Source organism: Xiphophorus hellerii, chromosome 5 (assembly GCF_003331165.1).
Source record: "Xiphophorus hellerii strain 12219 chromosome 5, Xiphophorus_hellerii-4.1, whole genome shotgun sequence".
NCBI lineage: Eukaryota > Metazoa > Chordata > Actinopteri > Cyprinodontiformes > Poeciliidae > Xiphophorus > Xiphophorus hellerii.
In genome coordinates, this window is record NC_045676.1 from 2,322,710 (window position 1) to 2,337,813 (window position 15,104).

At 42.0% G+C, this 15,104-nt stretch overlaps 1 protein-coding gene across 4 annotated transcripts in view; it reads right to left on the reverse strand.

Annotated features, from left to right (window-relative positions):
• Positions 1 to 15,104, reverse strand: part of lef1 (lymphoid enhancer-binding factor 1) — a 65,614-nt gene that overhangs the window by 24,263 nt on the left and 26,247 nt on the right. For all 4 annotated transcript variants that reach the window (XM_032562294.1, XM_032562293.1, XM_032562296.1 and 1 more), the window contains exons 4-5: positions 7,154 to 7,286; positions 1,284 to 1,374 (exon numbers count right to left, since the gene is read on the reverse strand). In XM_032562294.1, the coding sequence (XP_032418185.1) occupies positions 1,284 to 1,374; positions 7,154 to 7,286 (224 nt within the window). The remainder of the gene's footprint in view (positions 1 to 1,283; positions 1,375 to 7,153; positions 7,287 to 15,104) is intronic.

Below are 15,104 nucleotides of genomic sequence, written 5' to 3' on the forward strand. Positions count from 1 at the left end.
CGTTTATATTTATGCTCTTATTTTGAAGTGAAAGTACTTCCACTCGCAGTCTATCCTGCCCCCCAATAACTTTATTTAAAACAAGAAACATACAGGAACAAAATAATGCAGAGAGCAAAATATAGACATAAGTAAATACCTAAGCGCTTCATAGAACTTGTAAATTATGTCAAAATTAAATTGGTGCTCGAGGATTTTAGTCTTTCAATGGCAGATATAATTTGAATATAGGTTAGCGTTTTAGCATTAACTTTTAATAAATAGCAACAAAGTTAGCAGCACTCAACTGAAACCATGAGTAACGTTAGAAAGAATAAAAAAATCTGACACTGCAGAGGAAGATACACTATGTTGCAGCAAATATTGCATCTTTGACACATGGTGGATATCAGCATGTTTGAAATTAGCAATTTAGCATTAGTTTTCACAAAATACCACGTTGTGGCGATTAGCATTAGCAGAACTAACTTTTTAAGTATTTTTTTTGTTGCTTTTGGCTACTTTAACATTGATTTAAAAAACTACTAGTTTCACTAGCAGATAATTTTACTCATAACAAGACATTTTCCCCATGTTATAAGTGAAATAATCTGCCAGTACTTTTTCATCAATAATAAGGAATTATTGACTTAAACTCTGAAAAGCTACTTGTAAGGTAGTTTTGTCTTATTTTAAGAAAATGGTTCTTAAAAGAGTACCAAGATATTTGGACTATAAACAAAACAAAAATACTTTGGAACCACAACACAAAACACAAAATCTTACTGGGTGCCAAGCAGTGGTTGCAGAAATGTGACCATGGTTTAAAAATCCTTTAATTGTTTAAGACAGATGGCAAAATTGTTTTTCGTCTTCAGAAGTGACACTAAATGAAAAATGGAGCCAAAAGCTGGAGGTAATCAGATTTTCGGGGAAGAGAGGATGAATGACTGGTTTAACACATTTGTGTGTTGCTTTCCACATGGCTTCACTCAGCCTGACACGAACTGAAAAAAAGATGAAGAAACAGAGCAAAACAAAAAGGAGGCTGGAAACTGATTTCTCAATCACAGAGCAAGTGTTGAAGAGACGAGCGCTTCAGAAGCTTTGATGGAGGTTAAGGAGATGCAGCAGCATGGGGGGAAGCTGGATGTGCGGTGCGGTCGGAGCCACAGCAGCGCTGCAGAACCAGCCAGACGCAGACCTCCCTGCTGCAGCTGCAGCTGCAGCCCGGCTCTGCTCACCAGAGCCAGCGGCTGCTCTGCGTCAGCATTAATCACCCAGAACCGCCGTGTGTGACTCACCATCCCAGAGGGGGCGTGATCTGTCCCACTCCTCCAGGAGACAGGGAGTAGAAGTTGGGCATGTCTGGTCCAGGATGATGCCTGGGCATCCCTGCAAACAGAAACCATGTTCAGATACAGAGCATACAGCCATAAACAAGACCAGGTCAAGTCTATTCAAGGTGCTTCACACCTTAAAAACATAATATAGTCAGGAAAACAAATAGAAAACCTTACATTTTGTCTAATGCCGTCATCAAAATGATCAAATATGTTGATCAATGTTCCAGTTACTACCAATCAAAGGCAGCTCTAAACTTTTAGCCTTGCTCTAGAGGAACTCAGTGTTTCGGTTGTTTTGCAGTTTTCTGGAAGTTTGTTCCAGATTTGTGGTGAATAGAAGCTGAAAGCTGATTCTCCATGTTTGGTTCTGGTTCTGGGGATGCAGAGCAGAACCAGAAGACCTGAGAGGTCTGGAAGGTTGATACTACAGCTGCAGATCTGTAATGTATTGTGGTGCTAAGCCGTTTAGTGATTTATAAACTTCCAATATTTTAAAGTCTATTCTCTCGGTGTAGGGACTTTAGAACAGGGGTGATGTGCTCCATCTTCCTGGTTTTAGTCAGAACGCCAGCAGCAGTGTTCTGGATCTGATTGATCTTTTAGGCAGGCCTGCGAAGACACTGTGGGAGTAATCAATGTGACTGAAGATAAACACATGGATGAGTTTCTCTAGCTCTTGCTGAGACTTTAGTCCTTTAATCCTGGAAATGCTCTTCAGATGATAGAAGGCCGACTTTGTAACTGTCATTATGTGACTCTGAATGTTCAGGTCAGATTTAAGCCTCATCTCTAGTATCCAGTTGTAATAACTGAAGCTTTGACTCTAGATTATTCCTCTTTGGGTCCAAAGAAAATAACTTCAGTTTTGCTTCTGATCATCTGGAGAAAGTTATGACATCCCCACACATTCAATTATTCCAAGCATCATTTCAGAACATAGATGGGCTCATAGTGACATGGTGACTTCAAAATCTAGAGTTGTGGATCATCTGCATAGATAATCTTATTTAAACTGAGCCAGTGGGAGCATATAGATATTAAATTAGAGAGGTCCTAGGATTAAACCTTGAGGAACCCCACAGGTGATTTCTGACTGTTCCAATGAGAAGTTACCTATTGAAACAAAGAAGTCCCTCTCCTTTAGTCAGACTCAAACCAGTCCAGTATTGGGACTGGAGAGTCTGATCCAGTTCTCAAGGTAAAATAACGAGCCAAATCTTTTCAGTTTGGTCTTGGACAGCCTTGGAGCTCATTTTATTTTAGAAACCCTTCCAATCCAACAACAAAGTTCTTTAAAGTCCTGGACGTTAAGAAACTTTACTCAGGTTTCACCGAGATTCACACTGAATGTAGTTTAAACAGTGAAAAGGTCTTACAGTTGGGGTCTGAAAATGACTTCTGACCTCACATTACTAATCCAGACAGAAAGGATGTGTGCAGAGCCGGATCCCTTTCAGTGTTTCTGATTCCTTAAGCTGGATAGCTGAAGCTTTTTCCCTGCTAAGCTCCTCAATCTGCAGCTCCTACCGAGCTTCAAGGTCAAGACGTTTATTTTAGTGACACAACGTAGTAAAAACAAAATGGCAGGAGGACAAACATCTGCTTTACTTCCTGCTACTTTCAACCCATCCCTCACTTCATTACGTTTTAACCCCCAAGCAGCCAGACTTACCTTAAAGCTTTAATAATTTCTCCAGGTTTTCTGAGAAATCTGGACTTTGGCTGCTTGTCATTTGATGGGTTTTGTATTTTTAATTATTATTGTTGACATTTATATTTTGGATATCTGCTTGAAATCCTGTTTTAGGTCAGACATTTTAATTTTTTTGTTTTATTTAGAAAGATTCCACAACATGCTTTAATACCAAAAGTATTCCAAATTTAGCCCCTGGAAAGTTTTCATATTTTCTCATTTAACAAGATCAAACTTCAAATTATTTCATGTGCAGTATTTTCCCAGACTATACGTAACTGGAGTAAAAATTTGCATTAGTCAAAAAGTGCATCATGTAGAGGAAAAAACTTATATAAGACTCTGTTGCATCTACCTAGAAATTGCTAAATGCGGTATGATATGATACGGTGACACGTTTTGTTCAGTTGCTTTTCAATGAACTTGAGGAACTGTCGACTTTAGCTTGGACGTTTAGCAGTTTCTGACGCATCGATATCCGAGCTCTAAATCAGGTTGATCAGGAACGACTCCACTCCGCCGGTGAAGTGGAACGGAGACGCATGCAGTGTAAATCATGTGTCTCCGGATGAGAGGCGGTTTCATTGCATGAAGCAGCAAAATCAAGAAGTTCTGCCTGCAAAGTCCTTTATACTCATCTCCTTGGCAACAAGGGCATCAACAGACAGGCGAGAGCACAGGGCATTTTGGGTAAATAGAACCAAAACAAACGTGCGAGTTTAGCGCTAGCAAGAGAAATGGCTTGTGGTCTTTTGCTAGAGAGAAAAGAGAAATCCTGCAACTGCTAAAATCTGACGCTACTCCATTTTTGTTTATTTGAAGAAGGAGCGTTCGGGCTCTTCTTCGGAGGTTTTTGCTGCAGAGCCACCACAAGCGAGGAGGGGAACAGAATGCTCAAAGGGCTTGGATCGTTTGTGCAGTGCATAAGAGAATCACAGCAGCTAAAAATGCAATAAATGATGCAATTGTTGGTCCCTAATTGAACAAAGACTACTAGACAATCTGGTGGGAAAACAGTCTAAGAATATTTGTGAATGTGGGCTCAGCTGTGCAGGAGTTTTTACACAATCATGTTTAGTTCAACTGGAGATAAAGTCATATGGACCCAAATCAGTTCCAGATTTGTATTTCTTTTATTTTCTGCTCTTATGAAAGGTCAATTTTGGCCTGACTTGTGTGAACACTTTCATATACCCAACATTTTTGAATAAACTAAATTATTCATAAAACCTGTTGATTTTGTGTAAATTTGAGAGATTGGAAATTCATGCAAAACCTCTGCAGCCCTCAAGAAAAAAAGCTGCATATACTAATTTATGTTTGCTAATCAGGTTATTACTGAATTCAGCTAGTAACTGGATTTTATTCAGGGGTATCAGAGTAAAAGGTGGGGAATAGAAGTCGATTCCAGACATTTTACTTTTACATGCATTTTGCAGTCATGCACTATTTTAGACATCGATAGATCAACGCAAAGAGAAACTGAAAGCTTTTGACTGAGAAGACAACATGGAAGCCTGGCAACTTGGAAGGAAAATAAATTATTATTAAATTATTAATTAAAAATATGGGAAGCCTTTTGCAGAGTGTAATCCAGCGACATGAAAGGGGGGGAAAAAAGGTCAAATGCCTTTCCTCCTCTATCATTCCCAGCCAAGGTCTGCAGAGGCTTCCATCCTCTTCCTCAGAGAAGGCCGAGTGGGAGGCTCCCGTCTGCAGAGCCGTGGCTAATCCGCTACTTCACACTCTTCTGAGCGCTAGCCTCGTCCCTCTCACCTGTAGAAAACCTTTGTTTTCCTCTCATTCCCACTGAAATCCAGCAGACATTCCCACTGGAAGCCGCGGCTCCGTCTAAATCTGGTCCCCGTCTTCATTTCTTTAATTCAACATGCTTCTCCTCTGCCCCCTCCCTCCGCTCGACCTTCCATCCCACGCAGCAGCCCCGCGCATATTAGAGCTCATAATGAGAAAATCCATGATTGTTTTTCATAATTAACGAGCAGATCAAAGTCTGAGCCCTCCAAAGGAGGCAGAGCAGCTATTGGTCGATTCAAGAGGGAGAGAAAGAGCAAGAGGGACAGCTAAAAAAAAAATTAAAAAGAGAGAGATTTGGTTTTAAGCATCCTCAGCTTAACACCACCGATACACATGAATACGCCTGGGGAAATCATTTACAGCTAATTCTGCAGCCAGATTGCCTGGACGTGGATTTCTGTTGGGTTGTGAGAGCGCAGATCAAATGCAGGAGAAAAAAGAAAAACGGCCCTCTGGGGATTTTTTTTCTCTCTTTATTGTCAGGAATTGATGTGAAAAGTAAAAACCTTTTCTCTGAAATCTAGTTTTTTCTTTATTTGTTTCCTGTTTGTTCTTTCATGCTTCGACATCACAGCGCATGTTGGCAGACGCAAGGCGTATGTGGAGCACAGCTTCCTCACATCTCCGCTCCGCAGCGTTATTTATAGCCGGTCCCGTCTTCATCATCTTCATCATCGCAGGAGAAGAAAGCAAAAAGGTGGAGGACGAAACGCCGTTTTTTTCTTCCCTCAGCATCATGGAGAAGCTGCCAAGGCCTCCAGCTGTGCGAGGCCGCGGCGCCTCGTCCAAACTGTCAGAGCTGCAGCTTGATCTTATTCCTGCGAACCGAGCCGAGCCGAACCGAGCCGAGGGAGCGGCCGGTCGACGGGCGGCTTCAAACCAGATCCCACTTCACCGTGACACCTTCGGGTCAGAGCGTCTCTACTCATTCCTGACAGCAGCGACAGTCAGAAGAAGAAGAAAAACACTAAAGCGTTGCATAAGTTAAATAAAAATTGGGTTCAACAATGTGTCGCTGCAGTATTTTTAGCTAGCGCTTTATTTTCTTTCAGAGCTTGAAGTCTTTCATCAAAGGCTGCTCGTTTGTCATCAGACGGCAACTTGGGTTTATTTTAAGGCCTGAACAAACCGAGAACTCTTTTAGCTGTTTTACAAATGTATAATTGCATGACAAGTCGTCTATCGTCTTGTTTTAATCTATAAGAACCATATTGTAAATATGTTTAACACAGTGATGAGTGAATCAGTTGGGCCCAAGCTACTCTCTACTATCATCCTGTTTATCCGCTCTTATATTTTAATCCTACATGCCTCGACCTTTAGGTTGTTTTCACACCTGACCTCTCCAACTGATGACAAAAAATGCATCCTTGTTACATTTTCAGCTGGTTTGGTTCTCTTTCTCATTAAACTGTGTTAAATAAACCAAACTAATTGAAAAACCTGTTCGCCTCAGCACAGGGAAATTATGGAAGGAAATGACGCAAACACCTCTAAAGAAGACACTAAGCGCAACTTCCTTCTTCACAAAATGTTAACAGAAAAGGAGCTATATCATATTTTAGCAATTGGAGGATTTGTCATTTGTCTTTGGTACAAGACCACGATCCATTTGTAGCTAGAATCAGACTAGCGCATTTGTTTTGGTTGTATTTACCCAGAATGCCCTGCGCAGTACTCCGCTTCCTGGTTTTGAGGCGGTCTCCGGTCTGCTTGCATTCACATTTGCATTTGAACCGCATCAGAATTTAGTTCAACCAAACCCATATCGAGGTTTGTAGTAGGCTAGCATGTTTGCTTTGGTTTAGTCCCTGTTCAGTCCACATCAACTGGAACGCATGTGTGATTGAATTGAAATGACTTTTTTCGTAAACGCCTTGAGACAATATTTGTTGTGAACTGCTGCTATGTAAATAAACTGAATTGGATTCATATTATTTGGTGTTTGAGCTTTTTGAATTGTTTTTAAAGGGTGTTTCAAGTATTTCCCAGTTCTTGTGGTCCAGAACCCCTTGAATAGTACAGGTTCGCTACACAGAAGCAAGGAAAAAGTGTGCAGCATCAGGTGGGGGAGGGGCAGCACTGTGATGCTCTATAAGACTTCCTCTGCCGTCTCTGCTCCCTGTTAGAAACACTTTAAACGATGAGAGCAACTTTTAGAGACCTCAGTAAACGTTTCATCGTCCCATGACTACAGTTAAGTCTTAAACTGAACTGCAGCCCGTTTAACGTTCCTCCCGTCACTTTTAAATGTTAAACAAATAAAAAAAAAATGCTGATCATGTTCATCACCGTCCTGTTTCTGTCAGCGTGTCTCTACCTTGTTTGTTGCCTCCATCCTGGGGGTGATGGCCGGAGTGGGAGCCCGGGGCGAAGTGCTCGTCGCTGTACGTGATGAGCGGCGTGAGCGGGTGGACGGCGTGGGACGGCTGCACCACCGGGACTTTGTTGGACTGAGGAGACAAAAATCAGGACGTGAAAACCATTAGACTCATCTGCTTTACGTTGTTTGCAACATGACTCAGTTTGCCGCTGCGTGACGCACGGATAACGCAACGCAGCTGCAGGTTCCGGTCTCTAAAGTTTTGTTCGGGAAGACGAAATAATTTCGTAAATGTCTCGTCTTGAAGCCTGGTAGCTCCAAACTTTGTTTAGCCTAGGTCAGCGGGACTGAAACCCCGACTCCCTGCAGGGAGGCCGGGAAAACAAGTCAAAGGATGCAAACGGGAGGAGCGAAAAGAAACAGCGTGTTCGGCGGAGCGCAGAGGAGAGGGAGAAAAATGAGAGAGTTGCAAGGTAGAGCTGGAGCAGAGGTCTGAGGCTGCAGATCAAAGGCAGTCATTAGCTGGTGAATAAGGGGAGTTCATTACAGAACCAGAGCCGGGGGATGAGGGAGGAGGAGGAGGGCGGGGGTCTGACGAGAGGAAGCAGAAAATATCTGCAGCAGCTTTTAGGAGACGGGTGATCACGCAAACGGCGGCCTGACCGTAAACCTTCATCCCCAGCTGACTCAGAGAGACGACCTCAAAGGGAAACCGGTCCAAAACCGGTCCGACCCACACCAGCCAACCGCTTCATCCGCTTCAGCTGCAGCGCACACATGGAAACACTCTAGCCATGCTAAATCTACTGTTCGCCATCTGAGCCGAGCTGCAGTCCAAACATCCACAGGAAGTACGGCTAAATGCGGGACACGTTGGGGCGCGTCTGGACGGGACGCGGCGGCCACCGCACCGCTTCGGTTTTATCAGCACCGCGCTTCCAGACGGTTCTATCGATCAAGATGAAGAACCGCCACCATTTCCGGTCTTTAAGAACAACATGGATGGACTTTGATGCACTTTCTGATTTTAATAAAAGAAATCATACCAAGGTTAGAGGCAGACTGTGCTTTAAATGGAAACGTTGCTATGCTAAAAATGTGCTATGTGATTGGGAATAACGGGTCGCAGGTCGGATCGATACATGAAGAGATGGAGAGCTCAGCATGAATCAGTCCAACAGGCCCTGCTGTTTATCATCTCAGTGCAGTGGTGGGCAGTTAGTTGTGCTAACCATAAAGCACTAATCATGAACATTAGTTCTGCTAACGCTAAAGAACTACACAGCCTGGCCAAAAAAAAAGTCGCCACCTGGATTTAACTAAGCAAATAGGTACAAGCCTCCTATTGGATAAGTACTGCATAGGCGATTATCTTTCAGCTGGCAACAAGTTATTTAACCCCAGCTGATGCAATGAGTAACTCCTCATTTCTTAAACAACCATGGCAAAAGACACATCCTGTGGTCGTGGAAAAGACGTTAGTCTGTTTAAGAAGGGTCAAATCATTGGCATGCATCAAGCAGAGAAAACATCTAAGGAGATTGCAGAAACTACTAGAATTGGGTTAAGAACTGTCCAACGCATCATTCAAAACTGGAAGGATGGTGGGGAACCATCGTCTTCCAGGAAGAAATGTGGTCGGAAAAAAATCCTGAGTGATCGTGATCGGCGATTACTTAAACGTTTGGTCAAATCAAATGGAAGAAAAACAACAGCAGAACCCAGGAGTATGTTTAACTGTGAATGCAAAAGCATTTCCACACGCACAATGCGAAGGGAACTCAAGGGGTTGGGATTGAACAGCTGTGTAGCCGTAAGAAAACCTCTAATCAGTAAGGCTAACCAGAAAAAAAGGCTTCAGTTTGATAGGGAGCATAAAGATTGGACTCTGGAGGAATGGAAGAGGGTCATGTGGTCTGATGAGTCCAGATTTACCCTGTTCCAGAGTGATGGGCGCATCAGGGTAAGAAGAGAGGCAGGTGAAGTGATGCACCCATCATGCCTAGTGCCTACTGTACAAGCCTGTGGGGGCAGTGCTATGATCTGGGGTTGCTGCAGTTGGTCAGGTCTAGGTTCAGCAACATTGTGTGCCCAAAGAATGAGGTCAGCTGACTACCTGAATATACTGAATGACCAGGTTATTCCATCAATGGATTTTGTCTTCCCAAATGGAACGGGCATATTCCAAGATGACAATGCCAGGATTCATGGGGCTCACATTGTGAAAGAGTGGTTCAGGGAGCATGAGACATCTTTTTCACACATGGATTGGCCACCACAGAGTCCAGACCTTAACCCCATTGAGAATCTTTGGGATGTGCTGGAGAAGGCTTTGCGCAGTGGTCAGACTCTCCCATCATCAATACAAGATCTTGGTGAAAGATTAATGCAACACTGGATGGAAATAAATCTTGTGACACTGCAGAAGCTTATTGAAACAATGCCACAGCGAATGCAGGCTGTAATCAAAGCTAAAGGCGGTCCAACAAAATATTAGAGAGTGTGGCCATTTTTTGGTGGCGACTTTTTTTTTGGCCAGGCAGTGTATATCAACATGGTATTTAATGGAAGCTAATGCTAAAGCATTGATTAATTCATGTTATGCCTGCCCTTGTAAAACTACAACCCTCGAGTAACAATTTAATTTTGACATAATTTACATTTTCTATAGTCCTCTTATATTGAAATTAAAGTTATTGTTGAAAAAAAGAAAGATAACAAAAGAAGAGGAAGTGGAGCTGCTGCAGTCTTCGCCAACTTCAAACTAAGAGCATGACTATAAACATCTAATTATTTGTATAATTCTTTAGTCAGTATTCGAGCGCTAAACGCAAATTTGCTTCACTGTTAGCATGTTAGCTGAATTGTGTCCAGTTCTTTATTTAACAAAGAATTTTTCTCTCTGGAACATCTTTTGAACTGCAAGCAAAAATATGTGCTTCTGTTTATTCAGGAAGCCAGTTAACCAGCTAAACATTGTGTTACCTGCACTAAATGTTTTTAAAATAAGCAAAATTGCTAAACAGAAAATTAGCGCTCTAGCAGAAGTGTGCCCACCACTGTTTCTGTGTATTTTGGTGTTTTTACAATTTACTGACCCTTTAAATAAAGTAATTCTCATAAAGAGACATAACAAACTGCTTTTATTGTTGTCTAATGACTTGTGTGCTAAAGTGACATTCCTGCAGTGCCAAGCAGTGACCGGTTCCCTCAGCATACTCACACACACACACACACACACACACTTCATAAAACCTCTCCAACACGGGATGCCTGGAATGTCTGAGTTTCTGCGATCCTCTCTCAGGCTGGCACCAGCTTCGGGTTAAGGCCTCCCTCCCCTTCCCATCACCCTTTGGGAATGTCCTAACCATGAAACGAAAGCGTCCCCCGACCACACGAGGCATCATTTACCCCGGCTCCCTAATCAGGCCGAGGCTCCAATCCCTTCTGCCAATTTAGCTCCTCGTCTTTCCAGCTCGGCTTTAAGCCTCGCGGCGCTCCATCAAACACGGGACGCAGCGGACTCTCTGATGTGTGGCCTGTTTCAGGGAAAACAAAAACTACCAGCACTGAGCTTCAGCTCAGGTGAAACAGCTTCTTTGACCTCCAGTCACAAAGGGTCAAAGGTGACGGGATAATCCAGAAAGGTGGGAGTGTCTCCAAAGAGGGGCAGGCTTCTTAATGAGGCTGTTAAACCTGAAGGGAGGGACTAACCAGGCCAAAGGGAGCAGGACATGCCCACACTGGAGGCTAAATTACAGCTTTCTCGCCAGTATTATTTTAATCCTCTCCACTCCCATTTGTTCTCCTGTGGGAATGAGATAAGAACCTAAAAGTCTCTCAACTTGTAGAGAAGAAAAAGCTCCTGGAAGTGACCAACTCTGGAGGAGCAGCTCCTCAGCTTCTCCCAGTTCCAGCTGTCAAATCCCATTTTTCATCAAGTTCCCAATAAACAGCTTCCATTCAGGGAGAAAGGAAGGCAAATCCACCATGGAAGAGCTGCAGACCTGTGACCAATACAGAATAAATGGCTTTTTGGCTGAACGACACCAACATTTCCTTATAGAGGAAAGAAGAGCCATCGATAACGGGACAGCTTAGGAATAAATAATCCAAAGACGGGGAGTGTCGGTTCTTTAGAGTTGAGGAACAACATTCTGACATTGATCAAGGAGCACAATATGGCTGGAAAACGTATCACGATACAAAGGTTTCATATCAGTCAATAACAATTTTTATTGATTAGTTTTAATGTTTAAATATCTGAAATAGTCAAACTGGTGACCTTTCCCCTTTTATCCACAGTTTTTACTCCATGTCATTAATTGTTACTTTTAAGCAGTTATGGCAAGTTACTCAGCAGGTTGTTGCTAGGCAACCAAGGAGTGAGTGGGTTAGTTGAAGCTACCGACCTAGCTTAGCTAGCCGTGCGAGTCTTTCCTCTGCCTACATCTCCCAGAATGCTGTGCGGTTCTGGATCGGAGTGAGGTGAATATTTTATTCTTTTGATAACTGTCTTGTCAAATTACTTTTGATATTATTTTGGGAAGATAATAAACTTGAATATTTTATCAGATGTATTATTTATTGACATTGATCATGTGTCCAAAGCGATATAGTGTTATTTATTTATTTGTAGCCCTAGTTTCCATCAACATTGTTTTTATGCGCACCTGGAACCAACACATTGCAAAAGGTTGATGGAAACATCAAAATTTAAAATGAACTTCCTTTACTTCTCAGAAATGCTTTTATATTCGCCTGAGATGGTGTTTAGAGTTAATTTGCTAGAGGTGAGGTGGAAACATTTGTCGAATAAGTTCTGACGTAGCAACTTTTACCTCCCATTACTAATCAGTCGTTTCTGCTGTTAGACTCATTTCTTTCTCTACGTCTCCAGACACTTTATAACATCGCCAACACTAGGTGAAAGACAAGACAATTACAGCTTTCTAAAAACCTCTCTCCATATTTCTGTTCCATGCTAGCTTGCAACTTCTTACTTCCTGCCTATTACAGCTGTGCGTGCCGCCAACACTGACAACATTACACTAGCCTGGTTGATTAAACCCAAACCTTTAATTTGGATTTTCTGTTTTGCTACATTTTAAAAGTTTGATCTGACAGTTGGATGAAAACTCTACAACGGTTGCCTTCTTTTGGAAAGTTTTCAGACATTCCCCACTGGAAGGGGACTTCAGGACAGTTGCAGAATTTCCCTTTTATCTGGGAATCCCATGAATTTCCAAAGAGGAACAGGAGAGTTTTTCTAGACAGCGGGACGCCAAAAGTTTTCTCTATGGACTTGCTGTCTCACCAACTTGGCCTTGAGTGTAGGTAGATAGAGTTCCCTCCTAAGGACTACTGTCGTCTTATTGTGTTATTTTTATTATGCAACCATGGTTACTATCAGTGAAAAGATACAGAAAGATATCAACCTGGAAATGTTTATGTAGCAACACACATCAGCTTCCTGAATGTGCCACAGATTTTTTTTTAAATGAACTAAAATTAGGAACAGAAAGTGGAAAAAAACTAGTTTCAAATGCAAACTAATTAAAGACGCTGAGTTTGTTTGAACTGTGATCCTGTCTCGTTCCCACCGTGACTCCAAAAGCTCCAGTGGAGGGCAGCCACAGGAAGTCTCTGTCCGTTTCACTGGACAAATAATAGGCTTACACTGCAAAAACACAAAATCTACCAAACTATTTTTGTCTAGTGTCTACTGCAAATATCTTAGTATACTTTAAATAAGACAAGACTAACTGAAGAGCAGCTTTTCACAATATGTCAGCTTGTTTTGTCCCATTCCTTAATAATGATGAAAACATACTAGTAATACTGGCAGATTTAACTTTCAGAAAATGTGTTGTTAGTGAAATAATCTGCCAGTGGAACTAGAACTGTTTCAATATGAAGGAATTATTGACTTGAAACAAGCTCCTATATCTTGATGAAAAGTTACTTCGAAGTTAGTTTTGTCATATTTTAAGTGTACTTAGATATTTGCACTAGAAACTAGACCAAAAATACTTGGTAAGATTTAGCATTTTTGCAGTGTAGGACTTCTTCTTTGCTTAGGAAGAGCAGGAGAAGGGAGACGGAGAAGACTGATCATATCCAGGCTTGGCTGGGCCTTCAGATGTGGTTTAAGGTGAAATTTATTGTCTGGAACCGGCGCTGGCAGGAAGCCCTGTGTGGACAGACACTGTGGGCGTTTTTTTGGTCCCTTTAAAGCAGGGGTCTCAAACTCCAGTCCTCGAGGGCCGCAGTCCTGCAACTTTTAGATGTGTCTCTGCTGCACCACACCTGAACAGAATAATTAGGTCATTAAGGCTCTGGAAAACTGATCTACACAAGGAGGAGGTCATTAAGTCATTTCATTCCAGTGTTTTGTACCTGTGGCACATCTAAAAACTGCAGGACTGCGGCCCTTGAGGCCTGGAGTTTGAGACCCCTGCTTTAAAGGCTGATGATCATGAGAAATACGTCACACCAGAACCATCCACCCCTCCTAAATGTTGCCTTTTGAGCCATCCCTCTCCTTCTTCCGCCTCACAGCGCAGCTTTTGTACTCCACTCAATTATAGCACTTCTGCAGAGTGGAGTGGGGGGAAAAAAGGCGAAAGCGGGAATTTTATAATAATCACTTCCCACTTCTGTAATTTATATGCAATGAGGACTCTTGGAGCCGGCGGCTACAATCAAGAGAGTAGAAACGGTGTGAGGTGTTTCACAAACAGCTGGGGAGTCGGCAGCTCGAGTGGCGGCGGTGGGTTCCCATGCTGCTAAATCTGCCCACTAAAAGAAACCCTTCTCACCCGAAACACACTCCCCGAAATCCGACAGGACAAAGATGCACTGCAAAACCAGCATGGGATGTGAATAGATGAGGCAAGCAGCTGAAATGGTTTGCTGTGAGATATAATTCACACTCAGGGTTGCCAGATCTGACTGACAGTTTCCAGTTAAACCAGCCCAACTCCAAAAAAAAACCAGAACAAATCTCAACCTCTAATGAAACCCGTGTTAGGAGCGCCAGGTATCGTCATTTAAATATCCGGAAATTTCTCACATGCACACAACGCTGGAGGACAAAAAGGCGATTCATTCACTTGCCATCAAAAGGCAACAAAATGAAACCTGGAGATGTAGGTATTATTAATTTAGTGCCACAACAAAATGAAAATAACACAGAAAAACCGTATTCATCAGACCCGTTGCCATAGCAACTAACTGACAACAGCTCCACTAAAGTATCAGGATTCAAAACCGAAAAACACGCAAACATTTCCCACACAAAGACCAGAAGATTCAGTCCGTCACAGTTTCATGTTTTCAGGCTTGATGTTTATTTTGTCATTATTAAGAAGTGATAGTCTGAGATTGATTAGATCATTTAAAACATCTGACCTGTCAGAAAGTTCATATGTGGTTTGACTTTTGTTTTTTCCACTGAACCAAAACGTACCAAATTCCACAACACATCTACATGTTAATGTTAAAGTCAAGCTAGCATAGAATTAAAAATTTAAAATAATTCTGCACAAAAAGGCTGAAAACAGGGAAGGAATCACTGCCTAGATCCAAACAACTCCCAGCATCCAAAACATAATTTCTACCCTAATTTAAACTTTATTTACTGGAAATAACTCCTCACTGTCGCACAGATAGACATTCTGTTACTTGAATACTTGTGTTGACTTTTGTGTTGTTATTCCAATGGAAAAAGCAACTCAATAAAGTTGGGGTTTAAGACGACGTATTAGGGCCAATGTAGGTAGAAAAAAAGAGTAAATTTCCACCAAAAGCTCAGAAATTTTGAGATTATTCTTAGAAATTTTCTAAAATTTTAAAATGTTTTGAACGTTCCAAGTTTTTTCTAGAAAATGTTTGACTTTAATCTCAGAACTTTTGAGATTTTTGTAGCAAATTTTCAACTTTT